The sequence below is a fragment of the Rhinolophus sinicus genome, linkage group LG06 (genome assembly GCF_036562045.2).
Source record: "Rhinolophus sinicus isolate RSC01 linkage group LG06, ASM3656204v1, whole genome shotgun sequence".
NCBI lineage: Eukaryota > Metazoa > Chordata > Mammalia > Chiroptera > Rhinolophidae > Rhinolophus > Rhinolophus sinicus.
Genome location: NC_133756.1, coordinates 126,342,862 through 126,367,722, shown reverse-complemented (window position 1 = coordinate 126,367,722; position 24,861 = coordinate 126,342,862). Strand labels below are relative to the sequence as shown.

General features: G+C 39.3%; 1 protein-coding gene, 1 long non-coding RNA gene and 1 other non-coding gene across 7 annotated transcripts in view; 2 read left to right on the top strand and 1 right to left on the bottom strand.

The window, feature by feature from the left end:
* LOC109446121 (uncharacterized) overlaps window positions 1-12,770 on the bottom strand; it is a 267,895-nt gene extending 255,125 nt beyond the window's left edge. For all 4 annotated transcript variants that reach the window (XR_012497513.1, XR_002137149.2, XR_012497515.1 and 1 more), the window contains exon 1: window positions 12,642-12,770. This is a non-coding gene — a long non-coding RNA (uncharacterized LOC109446121). The remainder of the gene's footprint in view (window positions 1-12,641) is intronic.
* A 118-nt stretch (window positions 12,771-12,888) lies between these two features.
* Window positions 12,889-24,294, top strand: EIF4G2 (eukaryotic translation initiation factor 4 gamma 2). 2 transcript variants are annotated; one of them, XM_019729188.2, is made up of 22 exons: window positions 12,889-13,134; window positions 14,529-14,655; window positions 14,842-14,907; window positions 15,528-15,668; window positions 16,193-16,295; window positions 16,991-17,122; window positions 17,212-17,278; window positions 17,367-17,518; window positions 17,881-17,991; window positions 18,163-18,246; window positions 18,327-18,425; window positions 18,845-18,986; window positions 19,078-19,238; window positions 19,606-19,719; window positions 20,321-20,446; window positions 20,597-20,701; window positions 20,809-21,024; window positions 21,111-21,369; window positions 21,662-21,866; window positions 22,015-22,226; window positions 22,310-22,431; window positions 23,461-24,294. In XM_019729188.2, the coding sequence occupies exons 8-22, from the start codon at window positions 17,435-17,437 to the stop codon at window positions 23,524-23,526; spliced, it is 2,106 nt and encodes a 701-aa protein (XP_019584747.1). In that variant the 5' UTR covers window positions 12,889-13,134; window positions 14,529-14,655; window positions 14,842-14,907; window positions 15,528-15,668; window positions 16,193-16,295; window positions 16,991-17,122; window positions 17,212-17,278; window positions 17,367-17,434; the 3' UTR covers window positions 23,527-24,294. The 2 variants fall into 2 exon arrangements, with proteins under 2 accessions (XP_019584747.1, XP_019584756.1); XM_019729197.2 differs by lacking the exon at window positions 19,606-19,719.
* On the top strand, window positions 19,773-19,912 carry LOC141572601 (small nucleolar RNA SNORD97). Its single transcript, XR_012497922.1, has one exon. It is a non-coding gene; the product is annotated as a small nucleolar RNA SNORD97 (small nucleolar RNA).
* Window positions 24,295-24,861: the final 567 nt, after the last annotated feature.

Here is a 24,861-nt window from a genome sequence, read left to right as displayed (position 1 = left end):
CAGGGATTGTCAAAATTAAATCTTTTCCTATTTTCCTATACAGTAGTACCTCGGTTTTCAAATATCTCCGTTGACAAACATTTTGGTCTACGAACGTTGTAAACCTAGAAGTAAGTGTTTCGGTTTTCGAACACGCCTCGGAAGTTGAATATGTCACGCGGCTTCCGCCAAGTGCAAGATCCTATGGCCTAGCTGTTGGCTGTTTTCAAACGTTTCAGAACTCGAATGGTCTTCCAGAATGGATTATGTTTGAAAACCGAGGTACCACTGTAATTAAAAATAAATAATAATTTGTCTCTTTCCCAAATTCTCTATTCTCCAGTTTCTCAGAAATCATAATTTTGGGGCCTTGAAATGACTCTGGTCCTTTTTTCTCCTCTATGGCTTTAATTTGGTGGTTTGCCATTATACCATCATGCACTGCGTAACGATGTTTTGGTCAATGATGGACCACACATGTGACAGTGGCATACCACGTAGCTGAGGTGTGGAGCAGGCTATATCTAGGTTTGTGTTTGTGTAAGCACACTCTATGATCACACAACAACAAAATCACCTAAAAACACATTTCTCAGAACGTATCCCCATAGTTAAGCAGTGCATGACTGTATATGTGTTTGACCTTTGGCTCTAGTGCAATATGGAAAGGTGAGTTGTAATCAGAAAGGTGTGAGTAAACTTACCATTGATATATGTAGTTCTTATTTAATTCTCTTTCTCACCAGTTATTTCCCAGATCCAGCTGGATTTTATCTCTGGCTTGCAATCATAGTAAACGAATGCAGAAAGGAGACAAACTTTTAAAATGTTCTGCCCAGGAAAGAATAAGAACTCTTTCTAAAACAAAATATGAAGTTTTAGTATAAGTGATGCTTGAGAGGAATTAACTGAAAATAAAGGGCAATCCTTTGTTCTCGTTTGCCATTCTACATTGAAAACTAAGACATTCTGTTGATGTGTATACTCTGACAGGTATTCTCTCTCTTCTCAGGGAGGGGAGGAATTATGGACAGTCTCTGAGCTCAGCTGTGAAAATGGAGATGTGCTGTGCTCTGGGACAGAGATTCAAGTCTGAGACAGCACTGGGTAACTGGATCAGCATTGGTTCACCGTGGTATCTTTGCTTTCTGTATTGGGTTCCTTGGTGGTTCACAAATGTTCTCTTTCCACCCTTTATTTAATCAGCCACAATAAAATGTAACTGTCAACCAGAGTGTATTTAAACCAAGGAACGGTAAGTATTTGGTACTTTACAAGTACAACTCTGTTTTACTGCCTAAATCTGAAGAAGAATCAGGGATCCTGAATTCCCAGCCCAGGAAACATACGCGGCAAACAAATTTAAAAGAAGGAAGAGTACTTGGCCAGGGAACTGTATCCTGGTTTCTAGACCCTGCCTTGTGCAACTTATGTGGCAAGACCCTAATAACAGATCTCAGTGCCTCAGCTGCATCATCTGGAATTGCGATCCTACAACCTACCCCTTACCAGCCTCCCTTAAAGATACTGTGATCTGACAGAGGAAAGTGCTTTGGCCTACTTAGAAAAATAATGCTGCATAGCTTTGAAGCATTATTATTATCATTATGGTTATTATTGTCGTCATACTTGGTACTTAGCATTACTGATGCTTCTTTCATCAGAGAACCTCAAAGAAAATATATAAGAGAAACGTATTCATATAGCATATCTCCAGGAAAATTCTGTAATTCCAATATACAAAATAAGTAACTTGCTTAAGTTTTCAAACAAGTTAGTAGATGATCCAGAACCGGAATTCCACTGCAGTACATACAAACACTCAGAACAACAGCATAAATAACCCATCGCCTGGCATTTTAAACTCATCTCCTGGTAATTGAGTGTTTAAATGTCTTACATACCTGTACTTCCACTTCAAAAATTACTTAAGACCAGGCAGGCATTCTTTTTAAATCATCAGCCTTCTTTTTTTTTTTCTTTTCTTTCTTTTTCTTTTTCCTTTTTTTAATGATCAGCCCTCTAAATTAACCATCAACCATCCAAAGAAAGTAAGAGGATGAGATTAAGTTTAGCCTCTCTAAGACAACCCTACCTGATTACAATAGTTTTCCAAATAGTTGCAGGGTTTTCCAGAGAAACAGAACCTACAGATCAACAGGATGTGGAGAGAGAGGGGATGGGAGGGGAGGGGTAAGGGAGGGGAGGGGGAGGAGAGGAAAGAAGGAGGGAAGAGGAGAGGGTAGGAGAAAGAAGGAGAAGGGGGAGGGGAGGGGAGAAGGAAGGGGAGGGGGAGGAGAGGAAAGAATTTGATTTATTTTAAGGAATTGCCTCACATGATTGTGGAGGTTTGGTGAGTCCAAAATCTAATGGGGTAGGCTTTCAGTGGAGACTCAGGGAAGAGTTACAGTTCAAGTCCAAAGCCAGTCTGCTGGCAGAATGCCTTCTTGTTTAGGGGAAATCAGTCTTTGTTCTACTAAGGCTTTCAACTAATGGGATGAGGCCCACCCACATTATGGAGAGTAATCTGCTTTACTCAAAATCCACCAATTTAAATGTTACTCTCATTCAAAAAACACCTTCACAAAAACACCTAAAATGTTCAACCAAATATCCAGGCACCATGGCCTTGGCAAGTTGACACATGAAATTAACCATCACAGCTGGTCATATTATATATATTGTTCAAACTCGGGTAAGCTCTTTAGTGGCATTAAACAAGTACTATAATTTGTTTAATTCTGAACATTCTGTATTCTATTATGAGATGATGAATAAAGTAGAGGAAAACCACTGGAATAAAAGTTTTAAAAAACAGATATGCAGAAGTCAGTTATTTTCGCTAAACCTCAGTTTCCTCATCTGTGAAATGGAACTAAGAATATTTCTCCTGCATATGAAAGCATTCTTTAAATTGTAAACTTAAGCACTTTACAAATTATTATTAATGCACACAATGCTCTAGACATGTGTACTTTTTGCCCTCTCAAACATGATTAGGTAACTTTGTTGTGCTTAAGTATCTATTTCAGTTCAATAATTTGCATTTTCAAGAACAATGATTTTTTTCAACTGCATTGTTTTAGCACACTTTTTGGTCACATTTCATTGTAAGATGTAAATAAGCATTGTCACTAGTAAAAATTATAAAGTACCAAAGTTTGCAAGTAATTTTTAATTAGAGTAGATGCATTATCCCCATAATAATAATCTTTGTAACTTGCATACATATATGATCTATTATTTTGGAAAGAAAGGAATACTAGGAATTGCATATAACTTGAAGATGCTATCATCTAAGTTGCAGCCAGTAATCTTGATCACCTTTCAGGAGCGTTTGTTGCAGATGAACATTACCCATTTAGTTTTCTTAAAAATTCTGAAGTACCGTGATCTGAAAGCATCAGTTGTCCTCCTCTATTTAAAACTCAAGCGCATGCGTAGCCTATCTAGTATAGAAAAGTTTGCCCTGAAGTGAGCCTCCCACTTCCAGCTTACAAGTCCAACATCCAAAGGTATAAGGGGTCTCCATATTGGTGAAGTCCAATGAGATCACCTCAGTCATGCTACTATCCAGCTGTAAGTACTTTTAGAAACCAAACACTATGTTTGACTTAGAAAAAGAGAAATGGCAAAGGGAAAAATACTAGCAGGCAGGGTCTTGATTTATTTCATTCTATTGGCCTAACAATATGCAATCATAAGTGATCATATGTCCTGGTTTGCCTGGTACAGTCCTGGTTTATGCCTGCTCTCCTAATGTAATTATTAATACCACTCTCTCGCACCCAAAGCATAAAGTGTTTACAATTGTTTATCAATCTATACACAATTTCTGTACACAGCATGCTTTAGGTGCTCACTAAATATTTATTAAATGAATGGATGATGACCCAACTAAAAAGAGACTGGCCCATTAAAGAGAGTTCCAAGAATTTAGTTCTGCACTAAGATGCTATTATGATCACTGTAGTGGGCTGAATGGTGGCCCACCAAAAGATACAAGGTGTGATCGAACAATACAGTGAATGTTTAAATAAAATTATTACAGTAAAAGACACTGCCATTAATTCCTCTCAAAATACTCCCCCTTGCTTCGAACACACTGATCCCATCATTCTTGCTACTTTCTGAAGCAGTTCTGGAAGTTCTCTTTCATGAGTGTCTTTAGTTGCGCTGTCATGGCTGCCTCAATGTCCTAAATCAATTCAAAACATTTACCTTTCATGGTCATTTTGACTTTGAGGAAGAGCCAGAAGTCTCGCGATACCAGATCCAGTGAATAAGGTGGAAGAGGACACACCGCAATGTTTTTATCTGACAGAAATTGCTGTACCAGAAGTGATGTGTGAGATAGAGCCTTTTCGTTGTGATCACAAAATATAGTGAAGGCTGCTGCCAAGTGCCATACAAAGGAAAGGCAGGGATCTTAAAAACATGAAGCAGTGTGTCGAACCTTCGCAACAGTGTGTGACAAGTTTTAACTCGTTCAATGCAGTCGGGTGTGAGCTACGGTTGAGAGAAGGTGTGTTTTAAAGTGTGCAGCAAATCATCCTCCATCATGATAACACTCCATGTCACACATCGCTTCTGGTATGTGGCAATTTGTCAAATAAAAACATTACAGTGTGTCCTCATTCAGCTTATTCACCAGATCTGGCACCATGTGACTTCTTGCTCTTCCTCAAAATCAAAATGGCCATGAAAGGTAAACATTTTGAATCAATTTAGGACATCAAGGCAGCCATGACAGCGCAACTAAAGACACAAAAGAGGATTTCCAGAACTGCTTCAGAAAGTAGCAGGAATGATGAGATACGTGTGCTTGAAGTGAGGGGAGTATTTTGAGGGGGATTAAAGGCAATGTGTCTTTTACTATAATACATTTTTTTATTTAAACATTCACCGTATTTTTTTTTTATCACACTGTAGTATGTCTACGTCCTAATCCATGACACTTGTGAATATTACCTTATATAGCAAAAAGATGTAATTAAGGATCTTGCGAGAAGGAGTATATCCTGAATTATCTGAGTGCAATGACATCCTCACCAGAGAGAGGGAGTTTTGTCACACACACACACACAGAGGGAGAAGTCAATGTGAAGGCAAAGCAGAGAGAGATGCAGCCACAAGCCAAAGAATGCCAGCTGCCAACCAGAAGCCAGAAGAGGCAGGGGATGGATTCTCCTCTAGAGCCTCCACAGAGAGCACAGCCCTGCAATTAGCTTGATTTTGGAATTTAGACCTCTAGAACTGTGCAAAAATTAATTTATGTTATTTAAGTCACCTACTTTGGGATGATTTGTTATAGCAGCCACAGAAAACTAATGGAAGCACCTTATACACTGCACGCAAAAGTGATCTTGACTTTGGTCACACAATATTTCCATTGTGGTTAGTCATGTTGCTATAGAAAGAAGCATGGCACACTTGGATGCAGAAGGAGATTCTGCAACATACTACCTGAATTACTTTGGAAAAGTCACCTTTCAATTTCCCTATCTGTAAAATGGGGGAAATGACACTTTCCTACTTACTCACAAATGATTTTTACTGAGACCCAAATGAAAGAATGTATATTCTTGTATTCAGTAAATATTGATGCCTACTATATTTCAGTAACTATTCTAAGCACTACATCTAAGGAATATAACAGTGAACATGACAGACAAGTTCCTGCTATCATTGAGCTTACATCCTAATGCAGTAAGCAGATAATGCACAATAAAGAATGCAAAAAACTCATTTCAGATAGTGATAAGGGCTATGAAAAAAATGTGGAGTGATGTAATAGAGTGCCTGGAAAAGGAGACATCATATAGAGCAATAAGGGAAGGTTTTCTTAAAAGGTGACCATAATCTCATAAAGCTGAGACCTCAATTATGGAAAAGAGCCAACCATGTAGGAAAGCTAGAATAAGAGCGTCTTGGGTAATGGAACTTAGGAAAAGTTCCTTTGCACATTTGAGGAAGAGGAAGCTTTGCTTGAACTTGGTATGTTTGAAATATAGAAAAAAGGGCCAGTGGGACTGAAGTCTAGAGGTCAAGGAAGAACATGGTACAAGATGAGGTCAGAGTAATTAGTCAAGGGCTGGAACACCTAAGGCCATGTAGACCACAATAAGAAGTTTAGATTTTATTGTGTATATAACCTATACCCATGATCAAAAGGCTTTAAACATAGGAATGATATCATCTGATTCACATTTTTAAAAGATTACTGGCTTCTGGGTAGAGAATGTATTGGAGAGCAAGAGATGAAGTTGGGAGACCAGTTAGTTAGGAGGCTATTGCAGTAATTCAGGCTAGAGATAATGGTGCTTAGATGAAAGTGATAGCGATGTAGATCAAGAGAAATGAACCAACTTAAGATACATTTTGGAGATCCAGCCAATAGAACTTATGATGGATTGGATATGGGAGATGAGAGACAGAAATTAAGAATGATTCATAAGTTTTGGCCTTAGCAACTGGCTAATGGAGGAAAAACTATTCTAAATATGTTAAATTTGAAATGCCTATTAAATATCCAAGGGGAAATTTCAGTAGGCAATTTGATATATATATCTATAACTTGCATGGGGAGAGATATGAATCAGAGATGGAGAAATGAATTTGGAAATCATCATCATATAAATTGTGTTTAAAGTCATAGGACAGATGAATTACCGGGGGGCGGGGGGGGGACTATTCAGGGGAAGAGAAGAAAGTCCAGCATAAATCCTTGGGTACTTCAGTATTTAGAGGTCAAGCATAGACGGAGAAGCCAGCAAAGACAGCTGAATTGGTGAAGAAGTCAATAAAGTAGGAGGAAATCCTGAAAGTATCAAGTTGTGGAAACCAAGAGAAAAATGAATAAATGTCAACAAGATAATATGCACAAATATTTTCTCAGCTCTTGCTGTGTGCAAAGAACTCTACTAGAAATGCAAGAGAAGTGTTCTCAATCTAAAGGACCTTATGATTTTGGGAGATAAAAATAAGCCTCCTTCCCACCCCCCAATAATATGATACATAGCCTTCTAACTGATCTCCCTATCTCCAGGTTTTTCATTCATTCTACATAAGCCAAAATGTTAATTTTCCTAAAGCAACCCTCTGATCAATTAAAACTGTCAGCTTTAAACTAAAACTCATCAGAATTCTGATTAGCTCAAGAACTTTATCTGCCCTGATGGTTGGACCCAAATCATCATTCTGGCACTCAAAGGAGGATGATCACAGCCTCATTTTCTATTCCCTTTGTGAAACCTTATAGCATTTTTTCTTGGTTGTTCAGTTTGGCATTGATTCTACCCTTCCCTGCCCTTGTGTGCAATTGGTGTATGTATCTTTTCTTTATCTAGATTGTGAGTTCCTTGAAAACATTAAGCCTAAGCTCTTGATTAACTATTAGTTTATTAACTTATTAGCTTTATTTTTTTTCTGCCTAGCCTCTGACAAAGACCACCAAATTTTAGTTATATGACATAGAACACTGATGGTATTACGGAGCCAATTTTGAATACTATAGAGCTAGATTATGGATAACAGGAATGGAGGCGGGATGTACCTAGGAACAGGGAAGTACCAGTAGTCTGAAGCCAGGTTTCAAAGGGCCTCACTAAGGAGTTCGGATGTTATTCTTTTAGAAGAGACACCTACCTACCTACCTACTGAGGTGTTTGAGCAGGGCACTTATATACTCATATCTGTATTTCAGGAGTAAATCAGTAACAGGATAAATAAGGATGGCCTCAAAATTGCAGCAGAGAGCATTATTGGGAGTAAACTCTGACGCAGCAATACCAGCCTAACGGGCTCTATGAGAGAAGATTGGATGTCTGGGAGTGGTTAAAAATAAGACCAACAGAAGAGGTAGGATAGGGCCAGAAAATGAAGGGCTTGAAAGCCAGGTAAAAGCATATGAAGTGAATTCCTGGGTTCTAATGCCTGTTTCCCTACTTGGGGAAAGTCCCTTATCTTTTCTAGAACCTCGTTTCCTTTTCCTCCTAGGGTTTTCTTTGACTGCAAATGTTACCATTCTCTATAATATTCTGACCTACTACTGTGGTTCTCAAACGGTGACTGCACATTGGAATCACTTGGAGAGCTTTAAAAGCTGTTGATGCCTGGATCCCACTCTAAGAGATTCAGATTTATCTGGTCTTGGATGCAGCGTAGGCACTGAGTTTTAAAAGGTCCCCAGGTGATTCTGCTGTGCAGGCAACGTTGAGGTTAACTGATGTAGAAAATGGTAAAGCACTAAGATTCTTAGCATGGTAATGATATGTTGGGCGGGGGGATGATTTTAAGGAAGACTGATATGAGTATCCAGAGTAGAGGAAAAAGACTATAGGAGACTAATTGGAATTTTTCAATACTCCAGGAGAAAAATTTACTAAGGCCTAGATTAGCATGCATGCTATGACATTGTGGGATAGAAGATGAATGTAGGAAGATTATTTAGAAGGAAATAACATCAGGACTCAGTAATTATTGAATATTAAGCCTGATCAAAAGGAAAGAGAAAATGTAGAGTCAAGCTTCTAGTACAGAAGAATAGCAGGATCCTTAGCAAAACTGAAGTGGTTGTGAAACAGTTAGTTAATCAATATTATTTATCATAACGGTAACTGACATTATGTAATTATTATGCCAGGGACGATGCTATGTGCATTACATATATTTTCTCATTTAATCTTTACAACAACTCTATACATACTGTTATTCCTACTTTACAGATCCAGGAACTAAAAAGAAGGAGCAATTAAATAACTTGCCCAAAGTTACACAGTAAATGGTAGAGAAGATATTTAAACTAACTAGTCTGACTCCTTTTCCTTATAATGTTACATACTGAATCTGTTGAATTTGAATAAATAGTTCAAAAAAACAATATGGCCCAGTTGAAAGCTTCAGGGATCTATTCCAACATGGCCCAAAACTACTCTCCAAACAAGGCCACAGCAAGGAATCAGATGAAGCCGCACCAAATTCACAGAAGACCAGTTAAATACCTTCATCAAAGCATTCAATCAAAAACCTTACCCAGGTTATGCTACCAAACAAAAGCTTGCTTTAGAAATCAACACTGAAGAGTCTAGAATCCAAATTTGGTTTCAGAATTGGAAGAGCTAGGCACCGAGTTCAGAAAAGATCAGAACCTGAGAGGGACTTAGAAGCAAGCCAAGGCCAAGATCATCCTGAAGAACAGAAAAAGTAGAGAACCATATTATTTCACTGATACATGGTATATAAAACTGAAGACAACAAAAGAACAAGACAAATGACAAAACAAACTCATAGACAGACATAGTTTAGTGGTTACTAGAGGGTAAGGAGGGGAGGGGGATGGTAGATGAGGGTAAAGGGGATCAAATATATGGTGATGGAAAGAGAACTGACTCTGGTGGTGAACACACAATGTGATATATAGATGCTGTATTACAGAATTGTTGAAACCTATGTAACTTTACTAACAATTGTCACCCAATAAACTTTAACTAAAAAAAGATCACCCTGAAAAGAAGATTCATGGTAGAGAAGACAGACGGTGTCATACCAGCTATACTTCCTCACAGTTACACACCCTCATCACAGCATTTACAAACCCTTAGCCTAGGATTGATTCCAGAGAGCAACTTACTAAGGAAATTGGAGTTCCAGAGTCAAGAGTCCAAATTTGGTTTCAAAATTGAAGATCTAGATTTCATGTACAGAAAAAAAGAGAACTTGATGAGCCCTTAGAACAGAAACAAGACCAGGAACAAAATCTCTGAGACGAGGGAGTTCAAAGTACAGAAATTACACCAAATGGCACCAATCTCACTAGCAACTGTTTTATTTTCCTGAAGCCAGAACAGGATGGACCAAGAGAGAAATTCAGTGTATTTGATGTCATCAACCTGGGCTCCAAATCTCTCTCATCCTGGGAACATACCCTTCTAAATATACCTTCAGCTTCTTGAGAAGCTGAGCCTTCAGGAGATGGTAAACAGAACTTCAGGAGGCAGACAGATACAGGGCACCACACAGCCCTACCAATGGAGCCTGGCTCCACAGTTGAACAGATGTCAAAGAAAATGAAAATAAACTTATATCATTTTTAAGTCATCGCAGTATTGACCGATGCAGGCAAAAAGCAATGGATGTATGATAATTGTGATTTATAAGAAATATACATTTGCTCCTCATCTACAGAGCTAAAGCTCTTGGAATTTCCTGTGATGAGAGCAATAAAATGAAAAAAAAAAAAAGAAGAAGCAACATGGCTATAGAAGCCAGACAGAAACATAAATGAGTGAATCAAGTCAGAGTTAACTATGGTGAAATGAAGAGAAAATATCTAGATGAGGCAGTCACTACTTGGCTATACTTGAAGGTTGCCCTGTTGAAATTTCAGGTCCCGTATTGCAATATTTTAAGACATTGCATGAAAAGAAAATGTGAATTTGTATGTAAAATCTCATAAAATGTCAATGTCAACAAATTCAAATATTTAAAATTACTGTGTGGCCCAAACTAAATATAGCTGCAAGTTTGCATGTCTGATCAATAGGTTGTTGGAAATTCAGAAATGAAGTTAGAGATCTGGACTGGAGATGTATGATTAGGGAATCTTAAGTGCAGAGAGCATAACAGATGCTCGAGAAGTTATATATATTAGAATAATAACCAGCATTTGACATAATTAGTTAAAATAATGCAAAAATGTGTGAGTTAACACGTCAGTCAGAACTCTAAGAGGTTTTGAATCTTAGAGAAAACTGACATAAAATAGAAGTGTTAAAACTAGCAGATTGAAGTGGGTGTATTTAAAATTCAATTTCTATAAACTAAGAGCTAAATTCCAGACAATGACTTGAATTTTCATACATCCATGATGTGATGAAAACATTTCAAAATTGTGAATATCTTTCCCACTGATTGAAAGGTAACTGAAAGATTGTGTTTTATCCATGTTTTCACTTTTTCTACCTTGGATTACTTTGTCCCAGCCCAGTTTCTCACATACACTCAATCCTGCAAAGCCCATAGCAAAGGGGTTCACAATTAGCTTTTTTTTTTAAGCAAATCCTTTTTAATTATTGAGTTTCAATTTCCTCAATTAAAAGACCATCCAGGTTTTAGAGCTCAGTAAATATTCTTTGAAGTCTAGACTAGAATAATGCTTTTGAACACTATTCTTTCTACCAAATTAATGTATTATCAGTCATGAATAATGTAAACCAGATGTACAAAAATAAAATATCACATACATGAAAGCATTTTTGCAAACTGTAAAGCCCTACAGAAATTACAAAATGTTAGTCTGATGTTATTTTCAAGCTAGAAGGGTCCTGAACTTACAAAGTGAAACCTTTTGTATTTGAAACAGAATTTGCACTGTTCCCCAAAACACGTTTCCTTTTTTTACATGTAACTAACTCCAAGAGTGAGAATATCTTTTCCAGTTGTTAAAGTTCAAGTAAAATTGACTTAATAGCAATAATTGTAGTAATATGATGAGGGGGAATGATCAACCTAATACATGGCAAAGACCTAAAGAAGCTGCAGTTGTGTTACAAACCTTGAGAGTCACACCACACCCTTCCGTGATCACCTTTAAATGTCCTAGGAAAAACTACAACTCTCTTGAAAATTGTATTAAGTGCTTTCAACGCCAAGGGCTGTTTTAACATGTCAGAAGTTTGGGTCTTTGAACTCCCTACTCTTTATTGAACAATTTCTTTAAAAGTCATTCATGTTAACACACACACTTTTCTTTTGATTACACATTATGTCAAGAACTGTATGTTCAAAATGAAGATGGGGAAATTTCTTTTGGCTGTTTAGTATATGGAAACACGACTCCATTTTTGGATAGCTAAAATGTCGCAAATGATGTAACACTTCATTTTACGGTACCCCTCCTTTAAAATATTACCTGAGAAGTATAGTTCAACTACCAGCTTTGAAAAGCCTAATCCTATCTGTTACGGTGGATCTTACATAAAATGGAAATACACAACTGACAGTCTTCAAAGTGCTTTAAAAAAATACTCCCCCCGAAAATCCAGGAGGTAGCAATTAAAGTCATCCAACGCCCGCGCTCCGCAAACACTTCTTCTAAATTAGTGTGGTATATTCCGGGTATTTCTCCGTGACCGACGGCCGGACATTTCTTTGGGAAAAGCTGTTTTTGTGTGAGGTGTTAAAACAAACAATAAACCCCTTCCTTTCATCCCTTTCTTATTCACTCTGCACGGGGTGGCATAAATAGGGAGCTGAATGAAGCTTTTTACGCATTTGGGTTCACTGTTCTCCTGAACCCTACTATCCGGGATCCCCTACCCCACGGCAGCTGAAGCCGAGCACCTGGAGAACAACAGTGATTCCAGGAGCTGCGTCCCGGGGGCGCCAGGCCTCAATCCTACAGGCCCATTCCAGGGAAGCCCAGCCTACGAAGGGCAATCACGGCTTCTTGGAGGCGCCAGGAAAATCAATGCTCTGACAGGCTACGGACAGGAATCGGATAGGGTAGGAGAAAGACGAGTGTTCTTCCCACATTCCCGGTGACAAGACGAGGTAAAGAGAAAAGAGGGTTGTATAATTCCAGCATGGGGTACGGACTCCGGGAACAAAGAGACAGGAGGAAGATGAGACAGCCACGCCAACGCAGACTCAGAAGGGCTCACCGACTTTACGCAAGTGGCCCGCATCTCGACCGTGTTCAGTTCCCCTTACGCCACTGGCTTGGCCTCAGAGCCTTCGCGAATACGGCTTTGCGCACTGCGGCGGAGCTGCGCCTCAACCGAGCTTGGTCCTTTGGCTCCTCCCCACCGCCCTGCACGGATTGGTGGCAGAGAGAAGCCAAGCTGCTGATTGGGTGGCGAAGGAGCCATTCGGGGCGGCTCTGGTGGGTTCGGCTGCCCCAGAGTGATAAGTTCGGCTTCAGACACGCCTCAGCGCCAGCAGCGAGCCGGAGCTCTATGGAGGTGGCAGCGGGTACCGGGTGGTGGCTGCAGCAGTGACTCCTCTGAGCTGAGTTTCAAGCCGTTCTCGACTCCTTCCTCCCCCTTCCCTCCCCCTTTTTTTGTTTTCCGTTCCCCTCCCCCCTCCCTTCCCTGTCCCCGACGACCGGATCCTGAGGAGGCAGCTGCGGTGGCAGCTGCTGAGTTCTGGGTGAAGGTGAGTGGTGCTGCCGCCGCCGCCGCCGCCGCCGCCGAGTAGAGCGCTCTAAAATGGCCGCCGTCCCCTGGCCGCCTGTTCTCGAGCGGTACAAAATGGCGGCCGCAGGCGGAGCCGGGCGGGGCGACACTTTTTAGCGTTTCCTGCGCGCTTCGGCCACCTGGAAATTATTCGCTTTTGTTCTCCTTTCCCTTTGCCCACGGAGTAGAAGGAAACAAGCAACTTAGGCGGACCCGGCTGTCATCGTGGCTGTCGGTGGCTGTACCTTGCGGGGCAGGGATCAGGGCGGGCCGAGGCGCGGGTGTGCTCGGACGGGGAGAGCGTGGCGGGGCCACACGCGCTGCGGCGGCGTGGGACGCGGGCCGGCGGGAGGACCCGGCCGTTGGCGCGGGACCAGCCGAGGCGCAGAAGTCCCTGAGACCGGCCTCCCTGCGGGGAGGAAGTGGGTGAAGCCCCGGTGCCGGCCGGGAGCGGCAGGGCTGTTTTTCGTGGGGGGAGCGAAGGGCATCCCCGACGGGCCTCTCCTAAGACAGGAGAGGGAAGAGAAAACAAGAACTTACGTCCTTTTGTCAGCTGGGAAGGGAATGGAGAGGGGACTGTCAGTTTCTGGGGGATTTGTGGAATGGGAGGGGGCCCATTTGGAGGCGACGGGTGGGAAGGAGGCCGCCTTCCCGACTGGAGAACAAAGAGCCGGGCGCTGGGCCGGCGGGGGCGGCCTCCACTCCTCTTCGCGGAGGCTTGCCCCAAGCGGCTTCGTGGGGAGGCTGTCGGAAGCACTTCCTAACTCAGGCCTGACTGGGAGGAATCCACTGCTCTTTTGTTCCCAGGAAGGGAAAAAATGGGGCGGAGGTTCCTGTGCTGCCATGTTGTGGCCCCGGTCTTCCGCCTGCTTAGTGTATACACACATGTCCCTCTCGAGCATCTTCCCGGATGCCCTCTGCGGAGGAGTTAAAAAATTGGACAGTGAAGAAAACTGTTAAATAGTCTGGCTATCGCTTATGTAGTCTGTTTGACTTGTCATTGATACGTTAAACTAAGACACTTCACATAATGTGCCTGTGTTGATTGATTTTCTATTACTGATCTGAGTGTTCAGTTTTAAAGGAAGTAGAATGTGGCTTTTTCAGAGGTTCCTTCATAGCGGTAGAGATGTTCTTAAATTTCTGTGAGTGCTCTTTGCATCCTTGAACACAAGGGAATTTCCAGGTGGCTGAACAAAATAAAATTTTACTGCCCATTTGTGCTTTGAGTATATTCTATTTTAGTCTTATAAGATCTGCAATGCAGTGAAAGTTCAATCAACTGCACTGCCACTATCTGAAAGAAATTACAATGGGGGGGTTATAGGTGTGTATGTGAGCAGTGTCTAATTTTGGTACTCTTTCTCATTCTAGGTTTTTCATTTCTCCCGTCCCCTTCCCTCCCCACCCCATCCATTAATATTATTCTTTTGAAGATTCTTCGTTGTCAAGCCGCCAAAGTGGAGAGTGCGATTGCAGAAGGGGGTGCTTCTCGTTTCAGGTAGGTATAGATTTATTTTGGGCAGTTAGAAAGAGACCAATCACAAAACCAAAACAATCACCATACAAAATAATTCTGACTAAATGTACTATAAAACACAGAATAATTAAAGAAACACTTTCCCTTTGACTGAAACATAATTGGGGTACAGTTTTTTTTTTAAAAAAATGTTTTTCTTTTAATTAGTGCTTCTTCGGGCGGAGGAGGAAGTAGGGGTGCACCTCAGCACTATCCCAAGACTGCTGGCAACAGGTATAGTAAATGACAGCTTTAACTTAATAGTCTTTGTCACGAATAACAGTATAGTTAAGGCAGTAGACATCAGGAAAACTAACTTGACTGGGCATGGTTTCTACTGTGTAACTTAAATTTAGAATATCAGCTTTTGATTAGTTCTTCCCTAAGTCATCTAATGTGAATTGAGGCTCTTGAACTAGTTTATCCTACATTTTTCACTGACGTTATTTCTGAAATCCGTTATTATTCATGTTAATAGTATTAAAGCAGTACGCATGCAGCATGGTCATAAGACATTACAAAGTGTTGGTTCCCAGGGCGTGACTCCTGGATCAGCAGCACTGGCATCATCTGGGAGTCTATTAGAAATGGAAATTACCAGGCCCTAGCCCAGACCCACTGCAGCAGAAACGGGGTGGGCCGAGCAGTCTGTTCTAACAAAAGTCCTTTAGGTGATTCAGATGCACACTGTTGTTTGAGAACCACTGACTGTAAGTTTTTTAGTTGGAGGGGAAGCTGAGAAACCCTAAACTGAAATTTTTGTATTTAGGCTTTCTGATCAGTATGACATTTGATATGTGAGTGGATGCTATGTTTTAGATTGGCTTAATTATAAATCTATTAATTTTTACTAGCGAGTTCCTGGGGAAAACCCCAGGGCAAAACGCTCAGAAATGGATTCCTGCACGAAGCACTAGACGAGATGACAACTCCGCAGCAAACAACTCCGCAAATGAAAAAGAACGACATGATGCGATCTTCAGGAAAGTAAGAGGGTAAGTTTATAGGTCTGTTTTGTCCTTTTACTGAAAGGAGGCAAGAAGAATGGGTTGGATGTATCTCTCTTTTGTGTATGTTTATGCCCAAAGTATGTATTTTAACGAATGCCAATGTTGAGAGTTTTAAACTGAAGAGCAGCCCATCAGTATTTTGGGGCTTAGAGTTGCTTGCAGCCTCTTGTGCTGATGTTTCCCCTGCTGGTATGTAACCCAGTGAATGAAGCACGGGACATAATGGTCTTACCTCCTGCATGTAGCCTTGAATAAGGAGGCTCTTGCTCTCTGGGTTTTGAGAACTTGAAAGACTTATCAGACAGCTGGGCACCCCCTAATCAGGTACAGAAATTCCAATATAAATAACAGACTTATTTCAGTGTCCCTTTGGTTAGAAGGGTAAGAAGAAGAACTGTCTTGATATCAAAGGGAGATGATGAAAGAAACAAAATTAACATAATTTACAGGCTATTTTTCAATTCTTTGTATGTTGGCTGACACTTAAAGTGTGATTCCTTTTTCCCCAGCATACTAAATAAGCTTACTCCTGAAAAGTTTGACAAGCTATGCCTTGAGCTCCTCAATGTGGGTGTAGAGTCTAAACTCATCCTTAAAGGGGTCATACTGCTGGTAAGTTAAATATTGGCTTAACTGAAAGGGAGAGGAAAATATTTAACAAACCCAAGTTGGGTTTTTTTATACTTGTATTAATGCTTAAAACTGCGGTGTGAGTTAGATAAATGTATTTTTCAATATTGGTGATAATAAAAGACCCACTAACTTGTAATGGTTTCAGATTTAAGAGGTGAATTTTTAATTGTTAATACTATGTATTGTCGCGTTAACGGGCTTATCAAGCTGTTTGGGTTTTGTTTGTTTTTCCTTCTGTGGAAGCACCATATTTTGTTTGGTCTGGGGAATGAATTGTATGATAGTTAATATAAGATTCCAATGTTTGCTTATAGCTTTGATTTTCAGCATGTTTTCAGCTGCAGGGGGGAGGGTGTGACTATGAAATCTGTATGACTTGACTTTTGGTGCACTGTAATAATACTAATAGTTAACATTTAAATACTTGTATTTTTCTAGGCTTATACTAAGCACTTTACATAGTTTATCCAATTTAGTTCACACAGTAAACCTTAACAAAAGATGTTCCTATTCCCAAATTATAGATGAAGCATAGAGAATTTGTCAGTAAGAAATTTGAGACATAAGGTCAAGACTGCAAAGAAGTATATAGTTATAAAGAAAGGGTTCTTTAAATTGTTGTAATTAAGGTTTGTTTGTTTGTGGTTTTTTTTTTTTAATGACGTTTTCTGTAGATTGTAGACAAAGCCCTAGAAGAGCCAAAGTATAGCTCACTGTATGCTCAGCTATGTCTGCGATTGGCAGAAGATGCACCAAACTTTGATGGCCCAGCAGCAGAGGGTCAACCAGGACAGAAGCAAAGCACAGTAAGTGGTAGTGTTAGCTTTGCCTATTTTAAAGTTGATTTGAAAGATTCTGTTAATAAAACTCGGCAAATGTCTTCTGTTTCTAATAGACATTCAGACGCCTCCTAATTTCCAAATTACAAGATGAATTTGAAAACCGAACCAGAAATGTTGATGGTAAGAGTTTATATTTGATACTAAGTAGTACTGTATATTTTCAACTTAATTCTGAATGTTGGCTTTATGTTTTCTTGTTTTTTTCCAGTCTATGATAAGCGTGAAAATCCCCTCCTCCCCGAGGAGGAGGAACAGAGAGCCATTGCTAAGATCAAGATGTTGGGGAACATCAAATTCATTGGAGAACTTGGAAAGCTTGATCTTATTCATGAATCTATCCTTCATAAGTGCATCAAAACAGTAAGTATGACTGGGGATTTAGGCTTCGTTTAATTAGTGAGTACACATCATTTGGGAAAGATGAGTCAATTATTTCTTTTGCCATCTGAGAATCGTAGGCTATTTTAGATGGCCAGCAATTTATTTAAATGTTCTGAATATGGAATTAAGTATGCAGCGTAGTAAGGTAGGGGTAGAACTGATGACCTACCTATGTGAAATTGCTTGATTTGGAGGGGTTTCCTCACCACAGACCAAACACAGTGTTAGTACTATGTTAGATGTTGTGCGATCTAGGAGGCAATGCAAACGTAAGGTGAAAGTACTACATCTAAACAAAGTTAAGATTTTTGTCAACATACGGCATTTATTTCTTTTGATAGCTTTTGGAAAAGAAGAAGAGAGTCCAACTCAAAGATATGGGAGAGGATTTGGAGTGCCTCTGTCAGATAATGAGGACAGTGGGACCTAGATTAGACCATGAACGAGCCAAGGTATGTGTTTTGCTCACAGAAATGGTATATGTAATTTATCTTCGTTATATTCAAATCAGGTGGCTTATTTTTGATACTATAGAGGATTGCCATTATTTAGTCATTCACCTTGATTATAAACTAAAAGCCTTAAATAGTATTTTAATTATGTATTTTTCTCTTTTATAATAGTCCTTAATGGATCAGTACTTTGCCCGAATGTGCTCCTTGATGTTAAGTAAGGAATTGCCAGCAAGGATTCGTTTCCTGCTGCAGGTAAAACTTTTTTAAAATTATGTTGGTGAGCTTTTAATGTTTTGGAATATTAAAATGAAACTTATTAAAACTTTCTAAAGGATACCGTAGAGTTGCGAGAACACCACTGGGTTCCTCGCAAGGCTTTTCTTGACAATGGACCAAAGACGATCAATCAAATCCGTCAAGATGCAGTAAAAGTAAGATTCTTTTTTTCTTTTATCAAGTGGGTTTTAAGATTATAGTAACACAAGGACCCTTTTAAAACTTGTTTGAGATGATCTCATCTTACCTGGTGGTGCTTATTAGTGTTCTTAGTGTCTTGTATGTCACTTTGGGAAGAAGTTGTTTACAGAAATTATATAAATAGCAGTCTAATACCGTGTTTCCCTGAAAATAAGAATGGGTCTTAGATTAATTTTTGCTCCAAAAGACACATTAGGGCTTACGCTCAGGGTGTGTCACCCTGAAAAATGCTAGGGCTTATTTTCCAGTTAGGTTTTATTTTCAGGGAAACACGGTAGTCTAGAAGTTTCTCTGATTTTTCTCCAATGTAAGAATTTTAGTTTTATGTAAATAATGTCCAAAAACAAGTGTTTTATTCACTTCATTTCTAAAGGATCTAGGAGTGTTTATTCCAGCTCCTATGGCTCAAGGGATGAGAAGTGACTTCTTTCTGGAGGGACCGTTTATGCCACCCAGGATGAAAATGGATAGGGACCCACTTGGAGGACTTGCTGATATGTTCGGACAGATGCCAGGTGATTTTAAACAAAACAGTGGTTTGATTAAATTAAAAAGTCAGTGTAACATAGTAGAGTTGTAAAGAGTTGTCCATGTATGTATTTTAAGGTAGCGGAATTGGTACTGGTCCAGGAGTTATCCAGGATAGATTTTCACCCACCATGGGGCGTCATCGTTCAAATCAACTCTTCAATGGCCATGGGGGACACATCATGCCTCCCACACAATCGCAGTTTGGAGAGATGGGAGGCAAGTTTATGAAAAGCCAGGTAGGAAAACATTTAAGAATGTTTAGGCGACAAGTATTAAATTCTGTAATACATGATTTGGTATTTGCTTTTCAAAAAATGCAAACACTTTAGGGTAATTTGTTTTTCTAAACCAAATTTATGTCTGTGACAGTTATTTTAAACTGGGTGAAATGCTTATCCTTAACATTAGTAAAGTATTAGTAAAATCACATCACTTTATTTGACAGTTAGGTTAGATTTTTATTCTTCCCTGTTTCATCTTTTACTTTCTCTGGGCAAATTCAGTTAAGCTCTCCTTATAACTTGGCTCATCCCTTTGGTACTTTATTACCATAATTTGTGGACCCCTTTTTATCTAGACTTTCTTTCTCCCTTTCTGAAATAGGGGCTAAGCCAGCTCTACCATAACCAGAGTCAGGGACTCTTATCCCAGCTGCAAGGACAGTCGAAGGATATGCCACCTCGGTTTTCTAAGAAAGGACAGCTTAATGCAGATGAGGTACATTTGCCTATGTTATTTAATATAACACAGTTTGTCAATTCAGAACTCTATTGCCCGATGATTATAAAAAGACGCGTTAAGAGGACTTAATGCTGGAGTTCTTTGCCTTCTTTCTCTCTTTTCTGTACTTCTTTTTCTTTCTTTGGATGTCCAGCGTCCTATGAGCGAAGATTATGAGATATGAGGGCAAGCCTCTTAAAGTCTAGTGAGAGCAAGGAAAATGGTTAAGATTTTGATTGTGATTTCCCGGTAAATAGAACGGCTTAACTAAGAATGAAGCAGGACATTTTCTAAACTAATTACATTGTTATTTTAGAGATGTTACTCCTAGGAGAATTCTGGTACAAATACAAGATTTATAATATTATCTTATTCTTGTGTGACCAGCTCTTTAGTTTTCTTGCCAGAAATTAAACTGTTAATATGGAGTACTTTAGGTTATTAGTGAAACTTATGTTCCTGCTGTAGGTTCTATCAGATTTTTATATACTGAATCAATCTTAGGATTTTGGAATGTTACATTTATATTTAGTATGTTAGCCAACTGCATGTTGTTAACTTGGCATATCTTTGTTTGTTTGTTTGTTTTCAATTCTAGATTAGCCTGAGGCCTGCTCAGTCGTTCCTAATGAATAAAAACCAAGTGCCAAAGCTTCAGCCTCAGATGACTATGATTCCTCCTAGTGCACAACCACCACGCACTCAGACACCACCTCTGGGACAGGTGTGGACCATAGTATGACAGCTTTTTCTGTTGTTCCAGTACTTTCTGGAAGATATCTAGTTGGGGGGTGCGGCAGTGTTTTCTCTTAAATTCACAAGCTGCTTTTTAAAAAATTTTAGTAAACATACCTATTATGTTGCTGTTTTTTAGACACCTCAGCTTGGTCTCAAAACTAACCCACCACTTATTCAGGAAAAGCCTGCCAAAACCAGTAAAAAGCCACCACCATCAAAGGAAGAACTACTTAAACTAACTGTAAGTTGCAAATAATCCCAGTCTAATTCATGGGTTATATTGAGTTTAAAAAAAGAAAAAAGAAAACCAAAAAACTACTGAAGTCATTCAGATTGTGTTCTTTTCAGGAAACTGTTGTGACTGAATATCTCAATAGTGGAAATGCAAATGAAGCTGTCAATGGTGTAAGAGAAATGAGGGCTCCTAAACACTTTCTTCCTGAGATGTTAAGCAAAGTAATCATCCTGTCACTAGACAGAAGTGATGAAGATAAAGAAAAAGCAAGTTCTTTGATCAGTTTACTCAAACAGGAAGGGATAGCCACAAGTGACAACTTCATGCAGGTAGAACACTTTTCTGATTCTGTGAGAACTGTTTCCATTCAAATTTGAAAACCAATAAACTGACTATGTTACATGTTCCTTCTAAGGCCTTCCTGAACGTATTGGACCAGTGCCCCAAACTGGAGGTTGACATCCCCTTGGTGAAATCATACTTAGCACAGTTTGCAGCTCGTGCCATCATTTCAGAGCTGGTGAGCATTTCAGAACTAGCTCAACCACTGGAAAGTGGCACCCATTTTCCTCTCTTCTTACTTTGTCTTCAGCAATTAGCTAAATTACAGGATCGAGAATGGTTAACAGAACTTTTTCAACAAAGCAAGGTCAATATGCAGAAAATGCTCCCAGGTAAGAGATGCTGGAGATTTTTTTTTTTTTTTTTTTTTTTTAAATACTAAGTCTATATATTCCTTGGTACTTTAGATTTGTATAGGTCAGACAGTGTGACTCTCCAGTCTAGATAATGATAAGCATTACCACAAGTAGACTTCACCTTTATTAAAAAGAAGTTAATATGATTTTAACTACTTTTATTTGCTCCAAATGTTGAGTTTGCTGGGTTAGTTCTTTATTCTTTTACATGAATCTTACACATTTGGGAAATCACTACCTGATGATACAAATGGTTTTGTCTTTTCAGAAATTGATCAGAACAAGGATCGCATGTTGGAGATTTTGGAAGGAAAGGGACTGAGTTTCTTATTCCCACTCCTGAAATTGGAGAAGGAACTGTTGAAGCAAATAAAGTTGGATCCATCCCCTCAAACCATATATAAATGGATTAAAGATAACATCTCTCCCAAACTTCATGTAGATAAAGGATTTGTGAACATCTTAATGACTAGGTAAGATGAAGTTGATCTACGTATAGTACAGAGCTAAGCTATGGTTTATTTACTAGAAAAGTCTAAAAGGCAAGGGACTAAGAATTGTCTGTTTCTTGAGGTATAAAATTCGATTTGGGGTTCTAATATATCTCTCTGTTCTCTGCAGCTTCTTACAGTATATTTCTAGTGAAGTAAACCCACCCAGTGATGAAACAGATTCTTCCTCTGCTCCTTCCAAAGAACAGTTAGAGCAGGAAAAACAACTGCTTCTTTCTTTCAAGCCAGTGATGCAGAAATTCCTTCATGATCATGTTGATCTACAAGTCAGTGCCCTGTACGCTCTTCAGGTGCACTGCTACAACAGCAACTTCCCAAAAGGTGAGAGGAGCAGTATCAGGAGACGGGCAAGTGTGGGGTCATTCTTAAACAGCACACGAATGGGATTGCGTTTTGTCTTTTAGGCATGTTACTCCGCTTTTTTGTTCACTTCTATGATATGGAAATTATTGAAGAAGAAGCTTTCTTGGCTTGGAAAGAAGATATAACCCAAGAGTTTCCCGGGAAAGGCAAGGCTTTGTTCCAGGTAAATCTTTTGTTGGAGAAATTTGGTCTGCTTTCTCCAATTCACTTGGTTATTATTTTAATGACAAGCCTTTAAAACTGAAATACAAGTAAACTGGTCAAAGTAGTTTGTACATCCATGTCATTCTGCACTGTTACATGCTATGGCAAAGTAGGCAGTTAGCAAAATGAGGTAAAGCGATGAAATGAAAGGCTTCAGTCCTAGTTGGTGTGTGTAAGATGTCAGATTAGAGGTGGCCAATATTAAAAGTAAAGCCACTTAGAAAGATTAGGAGATTGCAAGATGGGATTTAAGCTTTTTTAAAAATGTCAGTAGAGATTGCTTCTGATTTCTCATACTTTGATTTTGTATCTTACTAAGTGGAATTCTAGCCCTAAGGGATTCTAAAATCACAGTATACATTCATTGCCTGGGGAGTAGTTTAAAAGCAGGTTCCAGACCTGATCCCAGGGATTCTGATTTAGTGTGGTGATTATCACACTAGTATTTTCCAGGGGTCCAGGCTTTGAGAAACACTGATCTGCAGTATCTTATCTTTACTCCTAAGGTTCACAAACTAGTTCGTGAGGATCATCTTTGCAACATTTATCCTTAGCCCTATCCTTGGGGAACCTGACCCAGCAATTCTGAGTTGGGGCTAGAAATCTATTTAATACCTCCTTTCTTCCCCCCTTCCCTCCCCAGTAATGCTTAACATATTTAGATTTGGGAGGAGCCACTGTCCTATACTAAAATGATCCTGAAATGTAATTGGAACAGTGCTAAAGAATGACACCTGAGCTAACTGGCTACAAATAGCATGTATGTCATCCCAAGTCTAAATAATGAACACTTTAAAAAATAACTTTAAAGCTAATACACAAATAGTTTATAGCATGTCCTGGAGGCTATTTACAATTATAAAAGGTATAAATACTTCATAAAAGTTTTGTCCTTGGCTAGGTTTCTAGTTTGGTCCTGAATATGCTTTGAGTTTTTCTTCCTCTATAAGTACTACATATTTTGTTAAATTACAAATTAATTTTACAGGTTAATCAGTGGCTAACCTGGCTAGAAACTGCTGAAGAAGAAGAATCAGAGGAAGAAGCTGACTAAAGAACCAGCCAAAGCCTTAAATTGTGCAAAACATACTGTTGCTATGATGTAACTGCATTTGACCTAACCACTGCGAAAATTCATTCCGCTGTAATGTTTTCACAATATTTAAAGCAGAAGCACGTCAGTTAGGATTTTCTTCTGCATAAGGTTTTTTTGTAGTGTAATGTCTTAATCATAGTCTACCATCAAATATTTTAGGAGTATCTTTAATGTTTAGATAGTATATTAGCAGCATGCAATACTTACATCATAAGTTCTCAAGCAGAAGGCAGTCTATTGCAAGGACCTTCTTTGCTGCCAGTTATCATAGGCTGTTTTAAGTTAGAAAACTGAATAGCAACACTGAATACTGTAGAAATGCACTTTGCTCAGTAATACTTGAGTTGTTGCAATATTTGATTATCCATTTGGTTGTTACAGAAAAAATTCTTAACTGTAATTGATGGTTGTTGCCGTAATAGTATATTGCCTGTATTTCTACCTCTAGTAATGGGCTTTATGTGCTAGATTTTAATATCCTTGAGCCTGGGCAAGTGCACAAGTCTTTTTAAAAGAAACATGGTTTACTTGCACAAAACTGATCAGTTTTGAGAGATCGTTAATGCCCTTGAAGTGGTTTTTGTGGGTGTGAAACAAATGGTGAGAATTTGAATTGGTCCCTCTTATTATAGTATTGAAATTAAGTCTACTTAATTTATCAAGTCATGTTCATGCCCTGATTTTATATACTTGTATCTATCAATAAACATTGTGATACTTGATAAAGTTGTGTGTGACTTAAAGTTAGCATCCACCAATTTATAAGGAAATGAAACAAAAGCTATCTTAATTTGAAGACGGGGATTTTAAATTGTTAATCTCACCTCCCTTTTCATGCTGAGACAATTCTTCCTTATGTAACCCAGTGCTGAGATCACAAGTCTGTGAATTTGGAGGGACATTGCTAACACATACATACGAACTTGGTGACATTTACCTTTTCATTGTCACTGAAATACATGGTGACATGAGAGGCTAACCACCCTCATGGTCAAGAGCACAGCTGCAGACATTCCCAGTAGCTGATGCTGGAGCCCAGGTTGCTCTCAGCACGAGTGAGCAACCTGTACTGGGTTTGGGGAGAACCTCTAGGCATGTAATAAACCATGTTGCTGAACGTGACAGAACCTTTGATGTCTCCAGTGTTCTACCTTATTCTCCAGGAAGGGTGCTGAGTAAAACCAGTTATGTCCTATTAGAGTCAAAGAAGCTAGCCCTTCCTGTACTGTATTCCAATAGACCTCCACTGAAATTCTAACATAGGTATAGACTTAGTTTTCGGTGGATATTATG

What these genes read in the sequence shown, in the direction of transcription:
- EIF4G2 (XM_019729188.2), top strand. Translation starts at nt 17,435, where the DNA reads ATGTTGGGGAACATCAAATTCATTGGAGAACTTGGAAAGCTTGATCTT. An exon ending in TATGTTCGGACAGATGCCAG is followed by an intron (nt 18,987 to 19,077) that starts GTGATTTTAAAC and finishes ATGTATTTTAAG; the next exon opens with GTAGCGGAATTGGTACTGGT. An exon ending in AGACACCACCTCTGGGACAG is followed by an intron (nt 20,447 to 20,596) that starts GTGTGGACCATA and finishes GCTGTTTTTTAG; the next exon opens with ACACCTCAGCTTGGTCTCAA.